This window comes from Hippocampus zosterae, chromosome 5, assembly GCF_025434085.1.
Source record: "Hippocampus zosterae strain Florida chromosome 5, ASM2543408v3, whole genome shotgun sequence".
In the NCBI taxonomy this organism is placed as follows: Eukaryota; Metazoa; Chordata; class Actinopteri; order Syngnathiformes; family Syngnathidae; genus Hippocampus; species Hippocampus zosterae.
Genome location: NC_067455.1, coordinates 18581568 through 18608294, shown reverse-complemented (window position 1 = coordinate 18608294; position 26727 = coordinate 18581568). Strand labels below are relative to the sequence as shown.

The following is a 26727-nucleotide window of genomic DNA, read 5'->3' as shown; positions in this document are numbered from 1 at the left end:
CTATTTGCCATCTTGTGACCTCAGCCTATTTCTCTCAATGCATCTTTCACCTCAGTTATTTCAGGTTTGTTTGCAAAGTGCATATTTCCCTCGCCGTTTCTATGAGTGAGACCCAAGTCAAACATGAGACCACAGCGTATTCATGGAGTTTTCTGAGGTAAACCACAATGACCTGTTGTCAACAGTAGCTTGCAAAACAGGACGAGTGATAGCCACTCAGCTCTGCGGGCTTCCCCAATTAGGTTCATGACTGTTCGGTTGACATTTTAGCCTCTACTGTCCTTAAATTTTATGTGGTTTGCCGAACAAGAAATGCGGAGCATTTACATGGTCGCATCCTAATGTAATACGCATTGTCCATAATAACATGTTATTCGATGCCAGATACGTCACCGACTTGATACACTCGTTACAGAAGACTCAACTGGGTTGATCATTTTATTTTTGGCATGCTTCTTTGCAGCATTTGTCGTGATTCGCTATGTTGCCTTTGGACGTTGCTATGACATTTGGTTTAGTCAATGTATCTGCATCGTCTTGAAGCTTGAATTCATCAAAGCACTGGCAAGACACTGACTTTCATTTCAGTCATTCCAATTTGATTTGTTGAACAATATTTCCTCTGTTTCTTATTTTTTCCCTTAGCCCTTCTTGCACAGTTTTCAGCAGCTGCATGTTTGACTCTCGGCATCTGTCTAATTGTCTGTTTTTCTTATCTATCAACTCCGTTAATTTCACTTCCCTCTCTCGACACGGATAACACAAATGTAGATGAATGAACAATTTAAATGTGTATGTTGAATGTGAGATGGCAAATTACAGTTCCAGGAACCTTTTAACTCTTTTACAAAGCAGAAGAAACATGTTGCAAAGGTGAAATGGTTGAGATCTGTTGAAAACACTCCCACTTCCTAAAACTATGACCTGTCCTGCTTGGAAACAATACATCTTTGTGGCTGTCAACACGGTGGATAACATATTTTAAGTCCACATGTGCTGGCGGGATACAACGATCATATACTGTATGTACAGTATATGGCCCCATATGTCAGGTGAGCATTCATACACCTCAGTCCAAGCACCAACATGAAAAAAAAAGTGAAACCTTGTGATGATCTTCTGATTGCATTTAGAGCTTCACCCTGCTAAAGTCTACAGTTGTCCTTGCAGTATATATTTTTTTTCTTCCAGTGTTTCAGCATTAGATAGAATTTGATCACATCGTTCCCATCTTGAAGCTTTTCTGCCATGTTATTACCTCATTTCGTTCTTTTTGTCTCTGCTCTACTGTCAATCTGGCATAAGTTTTACATCTGATTTTGCATAATTCATGTGTCACTCTTATATAAATAAGCATTCACCATAATATAGCCTGGGGCAGTATTTAGGCAAAATATTATTCCTATGATATTGTATATGAAAAGTAAATTGCACAGGTGAACTCGACCCTGTTTCGAGGTGACAAACTATGTGTAATATACAAATTTACCAAAAAGGGTGCACAAAGTTACTGCCATTCTTACTGATATTTATACGTATAGGTTTGTTTTATATTGATGGTGAAAATTTGTTTTTCACACAAATCTTAGTACTGTGTTCGTGAGTCAAGGGCACAGAGGCCAAGCGATGTACAAACTTGAGTTAGTCTGAGTTAGAAATGAAACCTTGTTGTCAACTGAGGACTCCCATACTACAACGTAACATCCATTCATCCATTTATCGATTATCCTAACCGCTTTATCCTCACATAGGTCGTGGGTGTGCTGGAGCCTATCCCAGCTGTCTTCAGGTAGTAAGTGGGGTACACCTTGAACTGGTTGCCAGCTAATCGCATGGCACACATAGACGACCAACCATCTGCTCTCACACTCACAGCCTGAGACAATTTAGAGGGCTCCCATTAACCTGCCATGCATGTTTTGGAATGTGGGAGGAAAACGGAGTACCCAGAGAAAACCCACGCGCGCATGGCGCGACTAGTAAATTTTCTGCACTTTAAGGCCCCCCTCCCCATGTTTTGATAATGGTTATGGACTTTTGAAAGGTACTACACCTGGTCAATCCCTTTCAAAAGCATTCCAGTTACCATATGTCTTTGGTATTGTATTTTTATGCGATTGCTACAGCAATGTTTTTCCATTCATCTAAGGACCGCTCGAGATGTTGAATGAGTTTTACTAAACTGATCATCATGAGTCATGAGGTCCACTGTGTTCTCCCTCCAGCTGGAGCTGCAATCATGTTGTGTGTTCCTGCCCAATGACAGCCTTCCATCCCCAAGCACCATCATCTTTGGTGACATTCCTGGTACGGTGCGTAGCTGGTACCACAACCAAAAATCTATGCCAGGAACCCTTGTGGTCTGCCTGCCCCAGGTCAGTGTCCTCAGTGCTGGACACAAGTACATGGAACCGGTGCAGGAGCTCCCTTTTGTGGTCTCCAAGCCCATCCTAGAAGAAGGTAAGTTTTCACAATGTATGCTGTGAAATGTGTTTCTAAAAAATGTTTACTGCGTCAAACTACGCTTTCTGTTGGAAATAACAACAACATAAATATGAAGAGAAGCAGTTTGAGATGACACCAGGAGATCCAGTGTTTAATATGATTATTAAGTGACTTTCTGGATATGAATTTAAGCACATGACATAATTACAGATCATGTTATTAATAATTTAATTGCACGGAGCTAATAATGGCATCTCAGATGGGAATTCATCATCATTATGGCCTTTTCATCACGAAGCAAACCTTTGACCGAATACTACTCATTTGTCGTGACAAAAGACAAACAAACTTAAGTAGAGCAGCTTTCAGAGATAGAGAGTGATTCTTGCACATCTGGTGTGCACACCTGGCAAAGTTGACATAAGCCTTGACAGTCCAGCAGTGTTTTTTTTCTTAAAATAACAAAAAGTTGTGGGCACCCCACTTTTTTTTCTCTTAACTCTCCATGTGACATCAGAATCGTGCACACAGATTCATGAAGTAAACAAATAAATAAATAAACATCCAAAGGGGGAAAAATGACAACAAAAACAGTGAAATGAGTAGTTTTGAGAACATTGCTGGTGAAAGGATAGCCTTCGCAATGCACTCCTACCCTCCCTTTGCATTAAATTGAACAATATATCAGCCGGCATTCATTTCAAGTGTGTGCTATGGAATCCACACGTGTGTGCATCAGTTTTCACAAATATTGATTTCCAAACATAATCAGGATCATCTGTATTGGCCAAATGGGTTAAATGCACACAAGGAGCTTGTCTCAGTAGGGCTGCCAAGATTAGTCGACAAGTCTCGATGACGTCGACGATCAAAATCGTCAACAATTGAATTGGTTGATATTGAAGCAGGAAGAGCTCACTCACTCTCTCTCGTGAATGGAGTGGGAAATTCCACTACTCAGAATAACAGATCATGACATGTTTATCATCATCCCTCATCGGCATCACATATTAATAAAATATATAATTTGGTTTGTTGCAACAGGGAAAAAAAAGTTCCTCCTATTATTTGTTTTTTTTCCTCTCCAGGTGCATATCACATTTTGATTGTTTAGATCGATTTACTATTTTTTAAAGTATGCATGCTAGTGAAGGTTGTATGAAAACAAAATTAAAAACCAATACATGGCTTGATGCCAAAGAAGAGTGAAATATGTTTCAAACTATTTCTCTTCCCATTTATAGAGTTTTATTGTATTAGTGCAACTCTGCAGTTTTGGTTCCATTTTAAAATGCAGTAAACATTTACAGCTAAAAATTCGAAGGCCACATTATCGCATTCGATTCAAGCTCCTTCATTTACCGGTATTTAGAAACATGTCACAAATACCAACTGCAATGTTTAACAAACGTTGAATGGACCATCATCGTAATTATCTTTATTATAAAATTGTACATAGCTTAAATAAAGCTCTGGGCTCATGATGGTTATTATAACAGCAGGTGATTGCTGGTGTGATATACCCTGATTTACATCTGATCCGCTTAAGCAACTAATTGTGACAACTATCAGTGATTAGTCCACCAGAAAAATAATCGTTTGTGGCAGCCTAAGTCGCTTGCATTCGGTGTTGCTCTAGTCCTCCAATAAACAAAACAAAAAAAAAAAACACCATCCGCAACCATACTTACATTTGAGTAAAATCTTCAAAGTACAGAAAGTCTAATTCATAACAACGCCACAAACATTCCAATACATTTGAATCCCATTTCAAACTGTCACAGATGTCTCAACATTGCTGTACTCTTAAAAATATACCGTATATGTTCAGAGTTCTCTGAAATTTAGTACTGTAATGAGAAGATTAAAATTACATCAAAATGATGATAACGTATCTGTAACGGTGGATGGCTGTCAACAAAACTGACTGAAAATCAAAGAAAATAATTGTCTGACTACTGTAGTTTTGCAATAAAAAAGTCAATTCCCAAATCGCAAGTTGTAAATAGATGGGGTGATTATTGTAAAAAAGAAAAAAAAAGCAACAATGAAGAGGTACAGCGGAAGTGTGCAAAGTCATGAAAATTGTCAGTGCTCCTCAGCCCAGTTAAGTAGTAGTGATACAATTAATGGTACTGGTTTTTACAAAAACACATTTCATCTGGTTATCGACAGTGTTACTGTGTGCATTCGTTCATGATTTCCTGCTTTCTTTGATTTATGCACCCCACCAGGTGATGCTTTCCCATGGACAATTAGCCTGAGTCAGTTTAGTGTGTACACTCTGTTGGGACAGCAGCGCAGCCTGAGCCTCCTCACACCGATTGGGTGTACCTCCACTTTGGCAGTCACGTCACATAAGTCGCCAAACTGTTCCGAAGGAAGACACTCTTTTGTCGTCTGCCTCCATGTTGATCTGCAGCACATCCAAGTCAAGTGCTCCAATCCTCAGGTTAGTCATAAACCCTTGACCTGCGACTGGCGTGTTGCTTCACTGTAACGTGCATACTAGGGATGTGAATCTCAGCACTGAGGACGATTTGATACACATCTCGATGCACTACCAGTGATGCGATACTTAAACGATACATGGAATTATCTGGCAACACGATGCGATACGTTTCACCGTCTTCACGATGTGATACGACGCGATACACATTCCATTGATTATTCAAATAATTGTTTTCAGTTTGGTTGTGGGCTGTGATTGGTTATTACCTGACCTTGACAAACTGTGATGTCAATTTCAGTCATGAAATTCCCGCCCCCTGAGGTGGAAAACATGGGTATATTTTGCTGCTTAGTTCATGTTACACAAACACAGTGTTAATCAGAATACCTTCTTTAGACTATTGGCAGCACATAGAACATAATACTGTAAAGACATTATTTTTAGTTGACTTCCCCTTTAAGGTCGTTGTTTGCCACTCACACACTTGGCACCCCACTTCAAGACCATCCACCCCCAACATCCCCTGGACAATTGGCGATAGTGTCCTTGAGCAAGACACCGATACCCAAAACTTCTCCTCAGGTGTTTAAGTCTTTGCACCAGTGTGTGCCATTTGTGTTTGCTGTGATGGCTCAAATGGAGTGGACAAAATTCACGTGCATGTGTGTGTATATGGCAAATAAAGATGCCGATGATGACAGTGCTGCAGCTTCATCTTCGATGTCTTCGTGGTAGGATAAGTCTGAAGAAAACATGAAGAAATACGTATGTACAAAATGTGAATTGGATAACGTCATGTGCTAAAATGTTCATGGTAGCAATAGGGATTAGAGTCAAGACTAGTCGGAATAGTGGTAATTGATTGGCCGTGGCAGTCTTTCTCGAGCTCCGTCACTCTCTATTCTCTCCTCGGCTTCGTGTTTGGTTTAATTTACTGGCCTCAGACTGTGAGAAGGGTGCACGGTGCAAGGTCGCTGCTGCCTAAGTCCGCTTGCTTGGGTATGGCTGACAGCTGTTGGCTCTGTCCCTGCATGGCTGCCGGACGAACGTTCACAGGTCTTCCTAGACATGTTTGAAATAACCCAGCTGTAATGAATTGCGCTGATTTCCATTTATTTATAGAAAAAATTCCCTCTAATGTATGTGCTAACAGGCTTGCGTGTGTGGGCGAAAGAGCAGCTGAGAGAAATAAAATTGTGTTTGGAGTTGTTTGAAGTTATTTTGTGTGTTCTCATATATGTCTGTGCGCCTTCTACTTTCGAAGGACCAGCGGCAGTAGGGATAGGGCGGAGTTCTCGAGGCGTTTGGTTGGCTTCGGAAGCGAAACATTTGAAATCCACAACTGAGCTCATGGTGAAAGAGTGTCGCTTTTTTTTAGAGCTCCCTCTTGTCTAAATAAGTCTTAGCTGAATGCATGAATAACTGAAAGCATCACATCACGTCCCCCTGCTTTCCCCTGTCATGTTTTCCACTCATGTTTTTGGCTTTGTTGTTGTTAAAAGTTAGGGCCTCAAGTGAGCACATGATAAATTGCTCTTAACACTCTGACGCCAAGCCTTCAGTTTTTCCTTAGTGTCGTGAATTTGTTTTAAGGGGAAATTGATGAGACAACAGAAGTTTCCTCTGTGCGTAAGTCTTTTGGATGTTACAGATAAAGAAAAAAAACCCAATATTGTAAGGCACATATGTTAGCGTGTGGTGCCTTTCAAATGATTGCACACTCAAAATAATTACTTTTTTCAATGCAGTCTCCGAGTTTCGAAATCAGACAATCAATCAGGGTTCAACTTCATTTTGAAAATGGATTGTGATCCATTTCTGGCTACTCATCTCTTTACTCTGTCTCTTCAAGCTGTAACAAGATTTAGTGTCACGCAACTACCAAACTGTCATGCCAAATCAGTGGTAATGACCTCCACCTCCCTAACGCAGCTGCTGGAGTCAAAGTTTGGCCAAAATATATTTGAATTTGCTTTCAAATGCTAAGACATGTTTTGTAAAGTAAGTTTGTCTTTTAATTCTCTCAAGTGGAACAATGGTCCGCACTGGAAGCATATCCAGTGTTGTTGCCCTGGTCAACTTTTGATTACAAAGATGCTGGGAGGTTTGTGCACTGAGGTAAGAGTGCAAAATGCATATTAAACAGCATAATTGCAACCCCCCCCCCCCCAAAAAAAAAAAAAAAACTTTTAACCATGAACTGTGAATTACAGTAACCGCGATGCTCATCACAAAACCTCAGCTATCAGTTGAAAAAGTCCCCGATTCACAGCTCTGTATAATTGTTCTTATCTTTGCTGTAACACAAATGTGGACACGTTTTGGAATCATACTGTAGTTTGTGGTATATTTGAGGTTTAAACCAGGGGGCCCAACTCATTTTTGAAACATGAAGTTGATGCACATTATTTGTGTCGCAGGCCACTATTTGGCCCCCGGGCCATGATTTGAACAACTAGGCTCAGTCTGTGTTTACAGTATTTGATTCATATTATTTTGAAACATTTTTGTTTCCCTTTACGTCTTTGGTCCCTCTTCAGGTGCAGCTGTTGTACAAGCTCCTTCTCAGCTGGACGTCGACATGGGCTCGTCTCCAGAAGCATGGTATTTTACGTCAGTCTGCCAGTATCCCAGAACCCCCCGCTGGTGCTGCTCCATCCTCTTCAGTACACAGCAGTGCTGGCACAGCTCTGCCTGATACGAGCACCTATAGCCCATCTGCAGACGTGGGATCCCCTACTGAGGTTTGTTTTATACAGTTCGAGTGGTAATATGTGTTGATATTCTGTTAATTAAGCATGCACTTTCGAAAGACACCTGTAAAGGTCACTTTGCCCCCTGCCCCCATTAGTTATTTAGATTAGAAGGATGTATTATTCATTTATTTAAAAAAAACACACTCAGGTCAGTTTTTGACAAACAACAGTCTAAATTTTCAAGGCTGCCTTGCTATTTTATTTTCTCTGGGACATTAAGCTATCCGTGGAAAGCGTTATGTATGGTGAGGAATTTAAACATCACTACACATGCAAGAACTCATAGTTCTTGCTGTCTCTTTGTCATGTTGTCTCAATATTTTTTCCCCACTTAAACTGTGAATACATCCTCCCATATTGCAACCATGCTGTGTGTGATTCATTTAAACATGCTGTTTAAGACTTTGGTATCAGCATAAACACGCATATGCTTTTGATTTATTTTTTTAACCACTCTTTTTTTTTTCATTTTGAATTGTTGATCAAGTATGTGGTGAATCCTTCTGCATACATGGGAAACAAGATGTGATCTGATCTTCATCTATGTTGCAATAGATGAATACAGTTTTCTTAAACTAACACCGCACAAACAAATGTATTTTATTTATGTATGTAGAGGTTACAGTGCTTGATGGAAAAATGAATGTCAATCTTTGGGTTTAATAACTGTTTCGGCCTTCTTTGCCAGCAATAGCCTCCACCAAACAGTTCCTGTAGTGTCCGATCAGATGACCATTCTTGTTGAGAATTTTTTTTTTTTCACCTCATCAATATTCCTGGGATTTCTGGAGTGAATAGCTATCGTGGTCTTTCCACTGCATCTGAATCAGGTTGAAATCAGGTTGAGGTCTGGACTACTGAATTGTTGATTTACTGCAACTTTTCCTTTGTGTCGTTGTCTTGTCTTCTGTTTAGCTTTTATGAAAAACATATTTTATGGTGACGCTATCAATGTGTCCAGGCCATGAGGTGGCAAAGCAGCACTTTACTTGCATCTGTTCACAGACTAGTTTGATGGTAGCATGGCTGAACATCCACACATTCACTTGCAATCTTCAAACCTGTTCTAGAAACACAAAATGTCATCTTTGTATTGGCATAATACTGTTCCCACTCTTGTATTGGACTATATGGTGTCTGTTTTTAAGACAACCATATATGTGCCCAATTTGTCATTTGGTTCTAATAGATGGTTATCCCAGTTTAAGAGTATTTATCGAAGCTGTAATGAGCAGTGTAAATGTACCTACATTGTTTGTGGCCTGGCCAAAGGAAAATGTGTGCATGGTATGCAAATTTAATATCTAAATTGCCGTGGCCAATAACTATTTGATGTCATTATACTATCACACTAGCACAAAAAATAAATATAAATATAAAAGAATTAAAACCAGATTTATTTTGACTTCATAAAATGTAAATCATCAATACTTGAATAATATGAATGAATGCTTTTGCTAACATTGTACACGATAGAAAAGTCATGCATATTCATGCATGTATGGTCTCACGAAACATTTAAAATGACTACGACAAAAGATGTTTAGCCTGCCTTGGTTTACAGTTTTGGTTGATGATCACATAGATGATTCACAGGATTTGATGTGTAGAAAGCGACAATAACACCGACTGTCTGAACTTGTTTCACAATATATCGGTAAACCTGTAAACCATTTCATCGCTGGTGCATCGTGTGATTTCTTTTTATTTATTTATTTATTTATTGTGATAGTGTGAAAAAGCGGCTCCATTAAAATGAGGGTCTAGATGACTGTTTGTATTGTTAAGCTGTGGCAACGAGCCAGTGATTTAATGACTCCTCATTGACCACATTGGACCTGCTAGAAATGTGTGGCCCTTTGGGATCACAGAAACAACGTTTTGACATTTGAGAGGTCATAAAGTGAGTCAGTATTCATGGTATTTTCATACCATATGACTTTGTGCATCTGTTTCTGCGTTAATTTTACAGCTATCAACTTTTGTTTATCCTCGCATCATTTGTGGAACCAGTGGCAAAGCAACAGTTTTGTTAGTCAGGGAAGTGCTGTGTGTGTACGTGTGTGTGTGTGTGTGTGTGTGTCTCTACAACACAACCTTAGAGTCCCCTGACAACCCACTTGTAACTGTTTACTTAAGTACAAACACTGGTAGAAGTGTTTAGTCCTGTGGAAGGTTGATGATTAAGCAAGAATGTAGGAGCTGTTTTGATAAGTCTCAGCAGTAGTGGCAGCACACTCTCCCCAAGAAGCACGCCCCATGACCACCTCCGACATTTTTTCTTATTTTTTTTTCCTTTTTAAATAGTCACACCACAGCACATGCCAACTGTTAGCCATCCCCACAACCAATGAAGTCATTTAATTAATGACAATTTTCACGCTGTCCTGGAACCGGAAATAATATTATATTTCAGTTGAATCTATATACTCGCATATAGCTTCCTTGATAGTTTGATTACTAATTTAGTGTAGAAGAAATCATTTTTCTTAATATTCTGGAATAAACCGAAGAGTCCTATTTTCCATTTATTGTTTCGATTTTCCACAGACATTGAATAATCCCTGACCACAGAAGAGTAATCTTCCATTTCACAAAGTCACTCATGGCGCAAAACTCCCAGGCCGTCACACCCACCCCACATCTCTTTCTGCCAACAGCATAGCGCAGCCCTCCACCCACCTATCACAACACACTAGCATCCCATGAAGTAATAAAAGGGGCCACATTTGCCCATTTAGCTTGTCTATGTGGAGATGGGGCAGGTTATATTCCAAGGTCATTAAGGTACTGTCAATAATGCACGGAATCTGCTCTAAAAATAGTTTGCCATGAATACCTTTGTTAAATTCTGCTATCATCGCATTTATGATGTCTTTTTTCCCTTTTTACCGCACCCACAACAATCTGTTTGAGTAATCCCTTTCAGTTTTTTTCCTTTACCGTCGCCACAGGACAGAGTCAGATATAATTCCAGTCGCCAGATTTGACACCGAATCTGACATCGTCCTTTTCAATAGACTAATCTCCACTGGCATCTCCCACCTCTCCTCAAACTGTTTTAAATGCTACTTTTCTGGTTGCACTCGGTTCATTCAGTTCAAACTATTCAACTCCCAGCGACGCCCACATCCAATAGCTGACCTTCCTCTTCATCCCATATCTTCATTCCCATCTTTCACAAATACATCCACTTGCATGACTGTGTGGTCGACACCTGGTTTTTCCTCTGCAACAAACCCTCTCATCTCACAGACTATTTCGCTGAACTCGGATCGTAATTCAGTGCATGCTTTTTTACACCCATTTTTTTTCTCTGTCCAGGTTAAGGGAGTGGGTGTCATCCTTGACAGCACTTTATCATTTCAACCTCATATAGAGAATATCACAAGATGCTTCTTATTCCCAGTAAAAATGTTCACTTGTCATGTCGACGATTATTGAGATTTCATCACTCACAAATCCCTCCATAAATTCCAGCTAGTTCAGAATTCAGCTGAGTCATAACAAGATTCCCCGATCCTCCCATCACTTCACCACATCTTAAAGCTCCTCCACCGGCTGCCAGATAAATGTCAAATACATTTCAAAATTGTTCTGCTTACTTTCAAGGACATCCACAACTTCACCGCTCTCCCTCACATACCTGTTCAGTGATCGATAAATTTCCACCACATCTTAAACACTCAGATTAACATCCTCATCTCTACCCCAATGTGCCGACGGGCCTCCTCAACTCTCTTGGGAGCAGAGCATTCAGTCACTTTGCTGCTCTTCTCTTGAACTCATTACCACCCGACCTGCTCAATACATATCATCTTCACATCCAAGCACATAAGATTCCTGTTCAGGGTGTCCTACGGGCCCTCGTCTAATCTTTTTTGCTTCTTTTTTTTTTCCTATCTTGTGTTTCTCAGATATTTTCAACTTAATTTTGTGATATCCTCGTGTATTTTGAAAGGTGCGTTTCAAGAACTTTCATGAATATTAACCTGTACTCCACCCTAGGACCGTCTGTCTTTCCCCTCATTCATTCTCTGACACTTCACAGCCTGCTGTTGTCTGCCAGTGTTTTGGCCTTTCTGATGAGCATAGACAAACTCTGCAGAAAAAATAAACTCAAATCCTCAGACCGTGTATTGCCCGGAGGCCCCAACATTAAACTGTATACTTCTTTCGAAGGTGTGGGAAAAAGAGGATGTGTGTGTTTATTTGGGGCCTCAACTTGGCAGTTTAGGAATGTGAAGTTAACCCATCTCACCTCATGTTTGCTTTATCACCTAGATGAGTGGACGAAGAGTAATTTTAGTGAAACAGATCAAACATGAACAAAAAAAATACATCTTCTACTTTTATGTTTTTTGTATTTATCTCCTGGTTGTATTCATCTATCTGTCTAGTAACTAGTGCAGAAGGATAGCCCACAATGGTCACAAAAGAACCTGAAAGTGACAAGGCTGGCGATTTTCTAGTTGTATATACAGTATGTGGAAATATTGCTTTTAAGAGAATGAAAGTTCTCGCAGAGGGTGAAAAAAGTGTTCACTTTTCAAAGTACTCAAAGGCAGTTTGAATAATATGTAAAACAACAGTAATATAAAATGCAATTTTGAATAGGTTGGTTTTCAGGAGTGAGTTAACAAAACCTGAAATCTTTTCAAGAGGGGAAATAAAAATTAACAACAGAGCAGTTGTGTTAAGTGTGCACAACATTTTAAACAGCCATGGAAAAAAATGAGACAGCAATGTTTTCTTCAATATTTTGTTCATTTTGTGTCTGCTGCTGTCAAAAGTGACTAACTGTCACAAAAGAAAACATGGAATGCCTAAAAGCATTCTTTTATTGTATGAAATAAAACCTGTTAAAAATTTCTCAATGAGCTCTTAAATTCAACTCTTATGAGCTGTTTTTGATTTCTTTGATATAGTGGCCCAAACAGATAGACCTTAAGTTGTACTAGGCATTTAAAAGGATCAGAAAACTGAAGAAACAAGGGTGGTCTCAAATGTTTCCATGCAGGCTGTAAGTGGAAATGCGGCTGTGTTCAGAATTTACCAGTTACATTCAAACTCTTGTTAAATGTGAGCCCGCACATACTGTACCTGCCAGCAATGTAAGTGCCACTGATTAATCTCCCAACTGAAAATGTACTTGTAGGTTGATATATCTGGAGTCTCATCTTAGAGCACAAGCCATGGTCCACTGAGAGGGACGTCATTGTTCATTGGTGTCAATCACGAGAACTGTGCATATAACATTCCAAGACATTAAAATACATAGTACAGTGGCATTACCAATAACTTTTACAGAACGACTTGAAATCTCCCTAACACGTGTTGGGAACTTATTGGCCAGAAATCCAAAATATATTTAGATGTCAAACACAGCATACCTACAATGAAGCATGTTGGTGGCAACATCATGCTGTGGGGCTGGTTTTCTTCAGATGGCTTCAGCAGGGTGGGGGGAATTATTCACAGGTCCCAAAAATAAGTCACACAAAGCCTCCAGGCTTCTGTTAAAAAGGAAAAAAATGTTAAGGACTTCTTAACTTTATTTGTGATCAGTGAGAGACACTAAATGGTGTCTGGTATGTGCAGACTCCCATTTACCAGGAAATTCAAATGATTTGTTAATTCTGAATAAAGCCACATCCCCAGTGAGAAGTGTGTGCACATTTGTTAAAAATAAATAAATACCGCTTGAAAAGAGTGCATTTTTTTTATGTTTACAGGTTACACATCATAAGAATGGAGACAAAAAAAGGTTGATATTGATTAATCTTGGTCCGAATTATTTCATTATATCATAAAAACAAAACAAAAAAACCCTAATTCGAACAGAGCTGATCAGACCTTTATATCCACCGTATATGTCTAACCACCCATCTGTCATTGAAAACATTTCAACGTGGGCAAGTAAAGCAAAACGTGTTGACGTCCTGGCATGCTCAGAGCTGACACCGTAGCTCGGCTCGGGAGAGTAGCAAGAAGGGCCAAGTGTGAAGTAAGGATGACGTCTGGGACTCCCACATTTGCCCAAACTGTGCTATGCAGGGGATCCAGCATGCGTTGGACCTGTCGTCTGAGGTATGGGAGCAGAAGGCTTTCGAGGATCTGAGCTCAGGGCCACAGGCCTGCAGACCTCTTTCTGACTTGGTTTCGCGCTTTTGGGGACTGGGATGAGACATGATGTCTTCCACAGGGTTGGAACCTTCCCCAGATGCAGACTCATGTTGAAAACATGCTGGAAGGGCTCCCCCAGCTCAGCGGCTCACGTCTTCGGCATTCTTGGACACACTTTGTACAGGCCTGCTGCTGCCTTGCCAGGGTGGAGACAGCTCGCTCACTGCTGACTTGATGTCTGCTGATGGTTGGGGAGGGGGAGGCTGTTCCAATGTCAGTGTCCTCCCTCTGATTTATGAGTTTGGGTGTTGAGGAGGTAGAGGTTGAACGCCAAATGACTTGCGTTCCACCGGTGCCTCAACATAAATTCCTTGTGCTATGGGGCCACGTTTCAAAAATCACTTTATCACACGATTGGTGATCCTTTGGGCCATACTTAAAACGTTTATGTTGGATACATAGTTGTATTGTCCACTTGGAATGTCATTTAACTTAGGGGTTTGCATATATTCCAAAACACATTTTCCACACGGAATATTTTATAAGCAAATCCACCAAAGCTCAGCCTTTGGCTCAGGGACTCCATTGCTAGCAAAATGTTCATCACTTTTGTTAAAACTTCTTAACTCATTCTCAACGGCATCACACGCTTTTTTTGGTTGCTCGTTACGTCAACAAAAAGATTTAAGTAGTTCTATATCATTCAACAATATTATTTTATTTGTTTTTTCGGGGGGGGGGGGGGGCTGAGGGGCTCTTAAAATTTTTGGGAAATTTGACCACAAACATTTTTTTCTCCCTTTCAGCCCTAATTTTAAGGCATTTAAGCCGTGAGAATGATTTGTAAAAATGCCGGATTCGTTTATTTTTCTTTTGTTGGGTGTCCAATGTTACAGCATAACGACTCTTCTCTACACTGTGGTCAGTCCCACAGTGCCAGCGGCCAACTTCTGCTTGGGCTCTTGACATTACAGTGTAATCCCACTGACTGGCTAGAACTGTAAACTATACAGTCGTAACCGCACACGCACACTCACCGAGGGATATGTTTTGACTCCAGCTCAGCAATAATTAGTCCCCAAATGGCAGTTGACATTATATCTTTTGAGACGGAGTGAGCACCATTACTGCTGGGCTCATGTTACTCGCCGCCAGTCGTTGTTACATAGGCACACTGACATACAACAAACGTTTTTCTCCCCATGTAAACATATAAGAATTGTGCTTTGGCAGTGGATTGGGACAAATTTGACTTAAGATAAGATAATGGATGGGAATCTGTGTTTCTTCTGTACTATATACTGGAATTCGTTTGCAACGTTTAAGTTCATCCTGTTGAGTGGTAATTGTTTTGATGGATTATATGTCATGTTTTCTGATATGCCTTACATAAGAGTAATAATATTCCTGGCATGGTTTAATTTTTGTCATTCAGTGGTGGTACATGTGATCATACTTTTGTCTAAAACCTTCTTCAATGTCTTTAATCAGTTTGAAAACGTTATACTCTGAGAGCGTGCCCAAACTTTTTTTTTTTCTCCCCCTCGCTTAAAAAGCAAATATATTTAATGGGACACATGTTTCTCATCAGTGTATTGTGGTCTCCATACACTATAATGTTGAATAGGTTTTTAAATCAGCGCGATCCATATATATATTTTTAATACGATTGTCACTGAGCCCTTGTTGTCAGCCACTCCAAACTGTGCGATTAAATTCAATTTGCAAATTAGTGTTCTGCTCTTATCCTTCCCAAACTTTGGAATGGGGACATAGTTTCCTCATCTGGATCCTCTTAAAGACGCTGTAATCATCCCAGCAGCTGTGGTGTTTCTAATTGAGATGGTTGATAACCTCCCCCACCAGCCACAGCCAGGCTCAATAACCATGACATAATCTGTCATTACAAGGCAGCGATGGAAGAAGCCGTGGAAAAAAAGAAAATCCCACATTTCTCGAGCTTCAAATTACCACATTGTTTATTTGCAGGTATCTCGCTTTCCAGTCATGCAAATATGTGTTTGGAAAACAGAATTACTCGCAAGAAAGACATGGGCGCACAAAATAACCTCCTTGCCATAAGCCTCCGATCCTCAACAACCTTTGTGTTGGGAGGTGACAGGAAAAAAAAAAAAAAAAAGCAAAGAAAAGTGTTCTTCCAAACATATACCCCCGAAATGAAGTGTTATTTTTCCCTTCCTGCAATAGAAATCATGTTTTTTACTTACAGTAATTGCACATTTGAAAATAAACATGAGCGCACCTTCTTAACTTGACCTTTGATCTCTCCCTAGGGTGATTCGGTACCAGGAGGTGATGATGGTCCTTTTGCTGACACAGTGACCCTGGAACAGAAAACTAGCAGCATTGGAGGAACGAGTGGAAAAGTCAGCCTTTGGATGCAGTGGATGTTACCCAAGGTTATTGTTAAACTGTTTGCTCCTGACCCAGCAGTCATAAAGACGGGTATGTATTTGACCAAATCATGTGCTCTATTACTGTTCTATTTTTTAAATCTTGGAAACTTTGAAACTGTATTTAGAAGGAATATAAAGCATAATTTACTACAGATACAGTAATTTGTATAGTAGGATAGAGTAAAGTAAACTTTTTGCCTTGTTAATGCATCACTCTTGAAGGTTAAGAGGATGAGGGAGATTAATGGGGCGGCATGGCTCGGTGTTATAGTGGGTGTCTCCCAACCCAGAGATTGTGGGTTTGACCCCCCCGGCCACGTTGAAGAGTCCTTGAGCAAGATACAGAGCCCCCCAGTTGCTCATGATGCTGTGTCATCAGTAGGTGAATGAGATATCAGTGTGAACCGCTCTGAGTGCCTTCATAGGTGGAAAAGCACAATTCAAGTGAAAGGCCATTTAACATTTCATTTTCTTTCAATGGGGGCCTCCAGTATTGAGCATCTGACCTCCAGATTTGAAAATATGCAATCTTTATTTGCCAGCATTACATGTTGGAGGGAGTTTGAATACTGACTGAGTAAAAAAAAAAAATCAAGCCGGATCCCCTTTATAAAATAAAAAAAAAAATGCCGTAATAGTTGATTTAACCAAAAGGTATGGATCTCCTGCTTGCTGGTGAAATGAGGCGAGGCTTCAAGCAGGACAATAGCAAAGGAAGTTGGCCACAGAGCATCAAGGGGAACTCAGCGCGAAAATCCTCTTGACAAGAATGTGTTGTATGTGGCTAGACACCACATGCTGATTAATATTGTGGTCATGGAATAGCAATTAAACAGGGGAATCCATCCGTTTTCATTCATCTCAGGGCGCAGACATTTTAGCCTTCTTTTGCCGATTGAAATTGACGTCAAACTGCCTTCCAACATCCCAGCTCACCCGTTTCCGGGGTTTGGTCTTGTGACCAAGCCTCGTAGCATGCAACAGTCTATCTTGGTTCAGAGAAATTATACCTTGGTCAGTGAATAGCTGATTAATTGCCTTTTGTGTTTCAAGAGTTGAAGCTTTTTGCCCTTGATCTCTCTGAGTATCTCCTTCTCCCTCCGAATTCAGATGAAATGGGGTTCATGTGTTAGTTACATAGAGGAAGTACATCTTGTTGGATACTCCTCTCAGCCATCTGGACATTTGTTTATCTGTTCCCCTCAAAAAACAAATAAAAAAAAAACCAAAGAGCAGCGACATAGATTTAGCGATGTTCTGACGAGCTTGTTCCAGATTCTACTAGTTTTGATGCCGTCTGGTCAAGCTAGTGTCAATTTTTCGGGGGATGACAGAGGTTAGGTTCCCCATAAAATCTGATCTTCCACCAGCTCCTCTGAAAATCCAAATCAATTACCCAATTTCCTTCTTTTGAGAAGTGGGTCGCAGAATGCGCGGAGCAAAGACGTTGGTCCATATCACTTTGGTGTCTATGAGTCGCTGACGACCGCTTACACCAACTTGGGCGCGTTCTTTCCACAAAGTATCCACAATGAAGCTGACAAGTCTTATTTTTCAATGTAACAACCCACGAGGAACTTCTGTGTTTCTCCAAATCACCACAAGGCAACAGTAACAACATGCTCAAAGTCTTATTTTCCCAAGCCCTTCTTTGACTGTGGGACTTTTTTTTTCGTGGAAACAATGACAACAATCTGCTCAGCTCACAGGCTCACCTCGCTACAATCTCAATCAGTTTGTTGAACATGAAACACATTTTGCCTGTGGTAGGTAGTTTAATTTTCACACAAGATGCAGCGAGGAATGCGCATGGTATATCTACAGTATGTCTGTTTAAATGCACGGTCTTTCTGAACAATCAGTGTTGGGTGACATGCACATTCCACATTTTGGCAAGCCGAGGTTGTACTGTGAACTCAACTCATTTCGCCCTCTTACTCATTCTCTCGTTTTCCAGTGCGGTTCTTTCTGCCAGCGTGAAAAGTATGACCATTGAAACAAAAACTGAAAGCCCCTCCCATCATTAGCAGTGTTCCATCTTAAGGAATCATGTGCAGCCAAGCATTTGTAATGCATGTATGTCAGCATTTACTAATGCTGTTTGAAAATATGAAAAACAACATTTTTTTCCCCTTTTTTTCTTTCCCAACAGAAGTCTGCGTGGTCAGTGAACTGGAAGACTTGAGTGCCTCAGTAGATATCCAGGATGTTTACACTAAGATCAAATGTAAAGTTGGCAGCTTCAACGTTGACCACTACAGATGCAGGTGGAGTATCATTAGTCCACAAACATGCACACACGCCATCTCTCACTGCACATGTGTATTCATGAGGGAAGTAACCATCACCATGTAAAGCCTAAGTTAAAACAAACAAACACCCATGCAACAAACACAAGCACACTTGAACCCTCATGCCAGTAACACTTTTTTGTTCCCTTTCCACCATTTTATGCCAGTAACACTTTTTTGTTCCCGTTCCACCTTTGTGAGGGGGACTTTTGGGATTATCACCGCAGCGTCATCGTCTTTCCAGACAGTTTGAGACCCAAAAAATGGATGGACGATTTGACTCTGCTTTGGGCTGGCCCAAGTCTGACTCACAGAGCAGATGAGTTCAGTTTGGCCATCAGTCATTTTATTTGCGCCTGTGGTGTCTGAATTGATTCATAGAAACATTAACACACTGGAGGAAAACCGCTTGGCGCTGTTCCATGACATCCTAATATATAGTAATCTTTCTCCGAGTCAAGTTGCATTTGGAATTCTATGATTTACCTTCTCCACAGAAATTATCAAAGCACTCAAAGCCAAACAAACCCAAACTGGGACTACAGTAAATTTGTAATTGCTGTTTTTCTTTCCACATTTGCATGTTTCCAGTCTCTTGGTGATTGACTTTTTTCCTGCTTGTCCAGATCACATTTAGATCGTTGTTGGACTCGGTAATTCAAGAGTGCCCGCTATGTACATGCCTGAGGTCCACTAAGGCACGAGGCAGTTCCCCCTACCTTAGTCTAAGAAGATAACAAACCCAGCAGCTCCTTGGATTCCATAGACCACGATGTGTTTGTGTGTGTGTTTCCAGTTCAGTGTGCTTACATGCCTGTATAAATATGTTCTTGGCTTTAAGTGCCTCCTCCTCTCAACGAGCCAGACAGTGAAGTGGGGATGGAACCTGCTTGCTTCGAGTCCACCTTGAAGGCTGTCATTTGCAATGAGTGTGTGAACCACCAAAATGATAACAGAAAAGGAACCCGCGTTGCCAGATTTTGAAATCACCTTAGCTAGTTCCAATTTGGTTTGTTCTAGTATTATGTGTTACTTATTGGCCAGAGGCGCATTGAAACAACTGACTTGGCTTTAAACGTAAACGTCAGACCATACCGATTTTATTTGTGTTTATTTATTTAATTTCTGTGGTCCTTGGAGTTTGATTCCACCGGGGCAAAATGCGTTCCATTAAGTTTGTGCTACCACACCAAGCCAGGATGTTGTCAATGGTTTAGACGTCGTTTTCCAGGGTTGTGTCATGGGTGATTATATAATCTTACCTCTCTCTCCAGGTGTTTGCCCATTTGCCCCAAAGATTGGTTCAAGTGTAATCTTTTAGGAGACATCAATAATTTGGCAAGAAGATAATGGTTCAATTTTAACATTTTCCGTTGAATGCTCATGAACAAACACCCTTAAAGCTGACCAGAGTTTTGGCAGGAAGCAGCGCTCCACAATGTAAGCCAGGTAACATCAGTGCTTGTTCAGGACATATTGGAGGCTGTGTGGGCTCCTTGCCCACTGTAATCTCAATCCTCCACATGTAAAAGAGAGCCTACTGGGATACAGGTCTATATTCATCATTCGGAACAGATAATTGTTTGGTATTTCTGCACCCAGCCCAGTTTATTTGTGTGCAGCGGGTTGGTTTAAATTAAACCTGACACCAAAAATGTCTCATCTGGCTCTTGATGTCTCACTGCTAGAAAATAGCAAAATAGTAAGGTCAGTCAAGGGTGAGAGGTACATATATCCATGAATCCTAATTTTAATTAAAGATTGAGAAGAGTTAGAGGAGGGAGTGAGAACAGACAAGACTGACCAACAAGGAGGTCTCAGAAGAATAGCAACATTTACATGGAGTTTCGGGACACTTCTATTACATGGTAAGAAAAGGGCTTTGCGGGAGACAGTGTTTAAAAGGTATTCATACCATTTTTTTTTTTGTCCATGAAAATATTTGCTTGAGTGACAGCATCTCTCATCGCTTTGTATGTAATTTCTTAGTGAAAAACATGCGTACATGTCCTCTCGGATGGGGGGGAATGAGGTGTGTACTTCATAGTCTCTTGCAGAGACGTTTGAAACGGTCATGCAAGGGAGTCATACCTCTTAGCCACCCTCAGCAAATGTGTTCACATCCTGGGAGTCAAAACCAGGCCACCAGTTTTAAAAAGAGCAATCCTAATTGCTATACAAAATGGAAACCAATGAGTTGAACATTGTTTACCTTCATGTTAATGACTTCACGATGCCATTTCTTTTCCTTTACCGGTGCTCTCTGTTTCTATGTGCCACAACAATAATTGGATGCCAGAAGGAATATATGGGTTTCATATCATTTATTTATCTTGTCTCCATTAATGTCTATGATGACTGTTGCTGTTAAAATGCCATCCCGATTGCAATTATATATACATACATGCACACCTCACCCCATAATTTGTTTATCCCTAAGGTACTTTATAAATTCTCCCATTAAATAGATATTATCAAACTGTGTCACAGTCATAGAATTAATTCCAGATGTCCCATTTAAGACTTGGCAATGTGTGTGTATGTGTCTCCAGGCCAGGTCAAGGCTGGCACTCTGGGCTTTACGAAGGACTCCTCCTGCAGTGCAAGGAGACAGCTGTGGTGAGGCCTCTGCCTGTCCCAGAGCAGCCAGCATTAGGCCTCCTTATAATGTGTCTCTGCCATTATGTTGCCCTTAATCAGAGTTCTTATTTGCTCATGCTGGAAAGACAGCAAAAGACATAATGATTCTGGCTGTGACTCACAGTGCCCAGACATGTTGCATTGAGATACACCCTACAAAAAATGAATAATACAAGAGGAGTCAGACATGAACTGAAGACTCTGGCATCGCCTGTCTCTCCAGTGGTTGTGATTGTCTTCATAATCAAGTGGATGGAATCTGGTGACATGGGCCTCCATGCTCTTGTTGATTCAAGCTAATACTGTAGATGGTCTTATACTGTTCACATATGCGGCAACATATCGAGAAGCAATTTTGTAATGAAAAATCATAGTCATTAGCCGGTCGTGTTCATCATGGATTGAATGGAATTTACTACATGCCAAAAGTCAGGATTTAAAGATTGCATTCGTTTTGTGATCACATATTCATTTTCTCTTCCAGTATATGACCATTGCACAGTATCTTTGCTGGTTCAAGATGGCACAGTTTCCCTTGGTTTTACTAACTCTCAACATATTTTCCCAAATTATCCAAAGGACACAATCCTATGAACTTCAATGAACTTCAGTCATCATCTCTAAAATTGTTTGCTGTGTTTCTTTCCAATCACGCACATTTACAGTTCTTCCCTGTCTTGATCTCCCTGTCCCCTTTTGCACCTACTGTGTCTCTCTTCACCTCCAGTACGGAGGAGTGTGTGCGGCAGAGCTGTGGAGGAGTGGTCCTCTCTTGCACTGACAAGCTGAACAGGCGCACTGTGTTGGTTCGACCGGTCAGCAAGCAAGATTCTTTCAGCCAATTCTCTGGTTTTTTCCCTCCTGTAAGAATATGGCTCATCTCCTTTATAGCTTTCTCTGCTATGCTTCATCTGTAGTGCTTTGGTTCTGTGCATTCCTCAGAGATGTTTTAGCAACCCGCGCGTTGAGATTTTTACTTTGAAACTTGCCAGCTATAAAGTGTATTCCAAGCACTTGCACTTAAATCAAATCAGTCACATATGATGCGAAAGGGCTCTGACTCTTATTTTATGACACTCTGAGGAATATAAGTTTGCTTCAGCGATGGCAGAATGCAGCACATAATTTTATGTTTCATGCTGTCTCCCCTCTGCCCCCCCCACCCCCACAAGATTTATAATTACACAGTAATTTAAGATTAGGTTCACGCATATTAAGTCACCTTTCACTGTGTTTTTGCAGACATTTCTGGGGTTTTAAACAAAATGGTCTGCAAGACAATTGTCTTGAATATTAATGGCAGACCAAATGCCATTTTCTGATTTTACATTTGTTATCGCAAATTGTTTTTTAGACTAGTTCCCACTAGACCATATACAGTGCATCTGAAAAGTATTCACGGTGCTTCACTGTTTCCACATTTTGTTCGATTACAGCCTTAAACCAAATCCAAATTCAAAATTATTTCCCCACCTCAAAGTTCACACACAACACCGCTTAATGACAATGTCATTTTGGGAGGGGAGTCGGGTTTCTAATTTATCCAGGGGGGGAAAAAAATCACACGAGCATAAGTATTATAACAGCCTTTGACACGAGGTTTGAAATTGTGCTCAGGTATGTATTGTGTTTCCACTGATTATCCTTGAGAGGTTCCTACAGCTAAATTGGAGTCCAAATGTGGGAAAATCGATTGATTGGACATGATTTGGAAAGGCACACACCTGTCTATTTTCAGGTCCCGCAGATGTGTGCGTGTTGAAGCACAAACCAAGCAAGAAGTTAAAGGAATTGTCTGTAGTGAAACAGAATTGTCTCAAGGCACAAATCGGTGTAGGGTCCAGAAAACAAAAAGATGCTGCTTTGAATGTTCCAATGAACACCGTAGCCTCCATTATCTGTAAATGGAAGACGTTCCAAAGCAGCAGGGCTCTTTCTAGATCTGGCCGCCCGTCTAAACTGAGCAATCATGAGAGAGGGGCCTTCGTCAGGGATGTGACCAAGAACCAAGTCAGTGTGTCAGAGCACCAGCCATCCTCTGTGGAATGAGGGCACCTTTCCAGAAAGACAATCATCTCATCAGCACTTCACCATTCACCCCTGGATGGTAGAGTGACTGGATAAAATCCACTGCCAAGTAACAGAAACATGGCAACCCAGCCAATTGAAGGACTCTCAGACCATGAGAGAGGCAAGTCTATGGTTTGGTGAGACAAAGATTGAACTCTATGGCACGAATGCCAACCATCGAGTTTGAGGGAAACGAAGCACCGCTCATCACCTGACCAATAGCATCCTTACAGTGAAGCCTCAATTTTACTGTGCCCCGACGCTCCCCATACAACCTGATGCAGCTTGAGAGGTGCTGCAAAGAATAGGCAAAACTGCCCAAAGATTGGCATCCCAAGCTTGTGGCATCATATTCAAATACTCGAGGCTGTAATTACTGTCATAAATAAATCAACAAAGTCGTGAGCAAAGGCTCTAAATACTTAAGCACATGGGATGTCTTAATTTTATTTTTCATACATTTACTACGATAAAAAAAGAAAATAAATGCCCATTGTTATTCTGGAGTGCTGCATGTTGAATTTTGAGGGGATAAACATTTATTTTATTTTGGGATCTGGCTGTAAAATTATGAAAAAGTGACTGTTGGATGCACTGGAGCATGATAGCCCAGGTTTCTATTCTAATAGGCAATTGGCCATTTTACATTTTTCAGTGTCCTGTAGGTCTCATTATAAATGCACATTCTTTTTCAATTGAATCTTACCAAAGTATTTTATTGTTATTATTATTTTAGCCCATCAATCAATGTATTGAGTTGGAAATAATTCCAGTCCTGTTGCAGTAATTATGCTTTCTCCCCCCTTCCTCAACACTGGCCAGACGGCAGCCAAGGTCTTGGAAGGCTCTCACCAGCAACATGGATTCTTGTCCATTACCTACACACAGGCTGTCACCAAAAATGTTCGTCATAAACTCACCACGCGGCCTGAGAGGCCAGCACGCAGCGCTTCCACAGCTGGGCAGCGGATTCCCGCTGATCCACTGGCAGATGGTTCACCTCAGTACCTGAGAGAAATCCTTCTGACAGCTCAGCCGTTTGATGTTGTTCTGTTCTGTCCTTTGTTAACGACTGTAGTTGGAATATTTCAGGTAGGAAAAAGTTAAATGTTCATGTTAACGGATCTATTGTTTCTTCAAAATGATGTTGAAAGTCTTTTGAATCGTCCCAATTGTTAGACGACAGTACCGAGACGCTACAAAGACCGTGGAAAGTCAGCAGGGCAGCCAATGAGGAGCCACACATTGACCTCTCGGTGTTTACCTCTCATCTACATCAACACCAATTTAGTCAGGATTTTCTGTCCTCGATCACCTGAAAAAACTACGACACCAGGTACGGAAGAGTCATTTGAAGACATTAAGTTTGGATACTTTATAAGATATATGCAGCTTTTATTTGTTTTGTTTTTTCAACAGATCTCCATGCGGATAAAGAAGACACCTTGGTATTAAAGTTGGGTTCCCTTAGCATGGCTCCTCAGGCTGATAACCCGCTCTCTCGCACTGTGCTGCGCAAAGACCTCTACCAGTAAGATAAGCCATTTTCCCTCTTACACAAAAATGTTTAAACTACTAATCCCAATTCCAATGAAGCTTGGATGTTGTGTAGAATGCAAAGCGGAACAGCGTAACATTATTTCAAAATCTTTTTCCGTCTATATTCAGTTGAATACAAAGGCAAGAAACTTAAGCTTGAGATTTATGAACTTTTTTGTTTCTTTCAAACATTCACTCATTGTAAATTTTCCAAAGAAAACTGCGGTCGATGCATGTTTACCACTCTGTTACATCACCTTTCCTTTTAACAACATAAACATTTGTTTGGGAATTGATGAAACTTTGTAGGTGGAATTTTCCATTCTCGAATGATGATCAACTTCTGTTGCTCAACAGCCCGTTGTCTGTGTCATTGTGTATTGTCTTGTGCACCACGCAGTTTCATTGGGAGACAGGTCTGGACTGCTGGCAGGCCATTCTAGTTGTCACACTCTTGTACTCCAAAGCCACACTGTTGTAACACGTGCAGAATATGGCTTGTTTTTGTCTTGTTGAAATAAGTAAGGCTGTTCCAGAAAAATACCCTGCTTGGATAACAGTTTTTTCCAAAACCTGAAAGTGAATGGTGCCTTCACACAAGTTACCTAATGGGGATTAACACAAGCCCATACCATAACAGATGCTGGCTTTTGAACTTCGAGCTGATAACAATCGGGGTGGTCCGTTTCCTATTTGGCATGAAGGACACGGTGATTTCCCAAAACAATTTAAAACGTGGACTTGTCAGACCACAACAAATAGTTCCATTCTGTGTCAGTCCATCTCAGATAAGCTCGGACCCAGAGAAGCCTTCGGCGTTTCTTAGTGTTGTTGATATATCGCTTTCAATTTGCATGGTAGAACTTTAACTTTTGTATTTTGCGCTCTCCTTAACTTCCACAGTCGTGTGCGGCCCCTGTCCCAAGCATTAAATTCAATATGAGAGAATATATGCCAAAAATAATAACGTTCATCAGTGTGAACATTAAATATCTCGTCTTTTATAGTGTATACAATTGAATATAGGTTGAGAAGTATTTGTTAGTCATTGTAGTGTTTTATGTACATTTTACACAATGTTCCAACTTCATTGTATTTCAGAAAACTCCCCATGAGCTGATTATTCATTTATTACAATGTACAGCAGAAAGACTGATGTCATACTTTAATTAAAGTCCAAGAGACTGAGTGTGGCTGACAAAGAATATAACCTGTTGTTAGGCAGACATTTTTAGGGTACCGCACGATAAGTCATTTGCCTGGTGAGTGTTTCCCCCAGTTATGTTTCACAATACATCTAGTGGCTGCTCCACAAAACAGTTCAGCTGCATCAGCAGTGACAACAACAATGAATGACATCTTTAGGGTCTATGGCGTCTGCCAGCTCCAACAAAAGACTCATATGGTTGAAAGCTGCTCGGCCGGGAAAATCTGAACTTCTAAAGGGAATATCTCTGCAGAAAACATATTTCCCTGCTATAGGCAATGGTGAGTATCTGGATTGTGTCACAGCTGCCTGGAAACCACAGCCCCACATTGTGTCTGTGAAAAAGCATTTGTTTGAATGGGCAGATATGTTGCTGGCAAACATATGTAATGGGGGGTGTGGAGGGGGGATAAAAGTGATGCCTAATGCTTTGTGCAGCTGCAAGTAAGATGTGTGCTGACACACGACGTAATGTGGAGGGGGGAAAAAAAGATGGATGACAACACTTGCTTCAGCCACCGGGAATGTCTTAAAAAGGGAAAATGCAAGCAGCAGACAGGCAGCGATGGTCTTATGCTCAGGGGCATGCCCGCCAAACTGAAACAGATCTTGAGAAGAGCTTGCATGGGATTGATCAGTTACCATAGCTACTGTTTTTACTGACTTTTGTGAAGTACCTTCCCTTTTTTTTGTTTTTAAATTGTTCTTATTATTTTTTGCTCAACTCATTTTCTGATGTTTTATGTTTGTTGATCATAAATGTTGGTGTAGCATATCCTTTGGT

General features: G+C 40.7%; 1 protein-coding gene across 4 annotated transcripts in view; it reads left to right on the top strand.

The window, feature by feature from the left end:
- The window catches only part of LOC127601436 (intermembrane lipid transfer protein VPS13B-like), a 344543-nt gene that overhangs the window by 161957 nt on the left and 155859 nt on the right, over positions 1-26727 (top strand). For 3 of the 4 annotated variants that reach the window (XM_052066676.1, XM_052066675.1, XM_052066679.1), the window contains 9 exons: positions 2226-2460; positions 4680-4897; positions 7438-7641; positions 16074-16245; positions 18349-18463; positions 21855-21990; positions 24020-24289; positions 24377-24533; positions 24617-24728. In XM_052066676.1, coding sequence (XP_051922636.1) covers positions 2226-2460; positions 4680-4897; positions 7438-7641; positions 16074-16245; positions 18349-18463; positions 21855-21990; positions 24020-24289; positions 24377-24533; positions 24617-24728 — 1619 coding nt within the window. Of the gene's footprint in view, positions 1-2225; positions 2461-4679; positions 4898-7437; positions 7642-16073; positions 16246-18348; positions 18464-21039; positions 21107-21854; positions 21991-24019; positions 24290-24376; positions 24534-24616; positions 24729-26727 lie in introns of all 4 variants that reach the window. The other variant, XM_052066677.1, reaches the window with a different exon arrangement.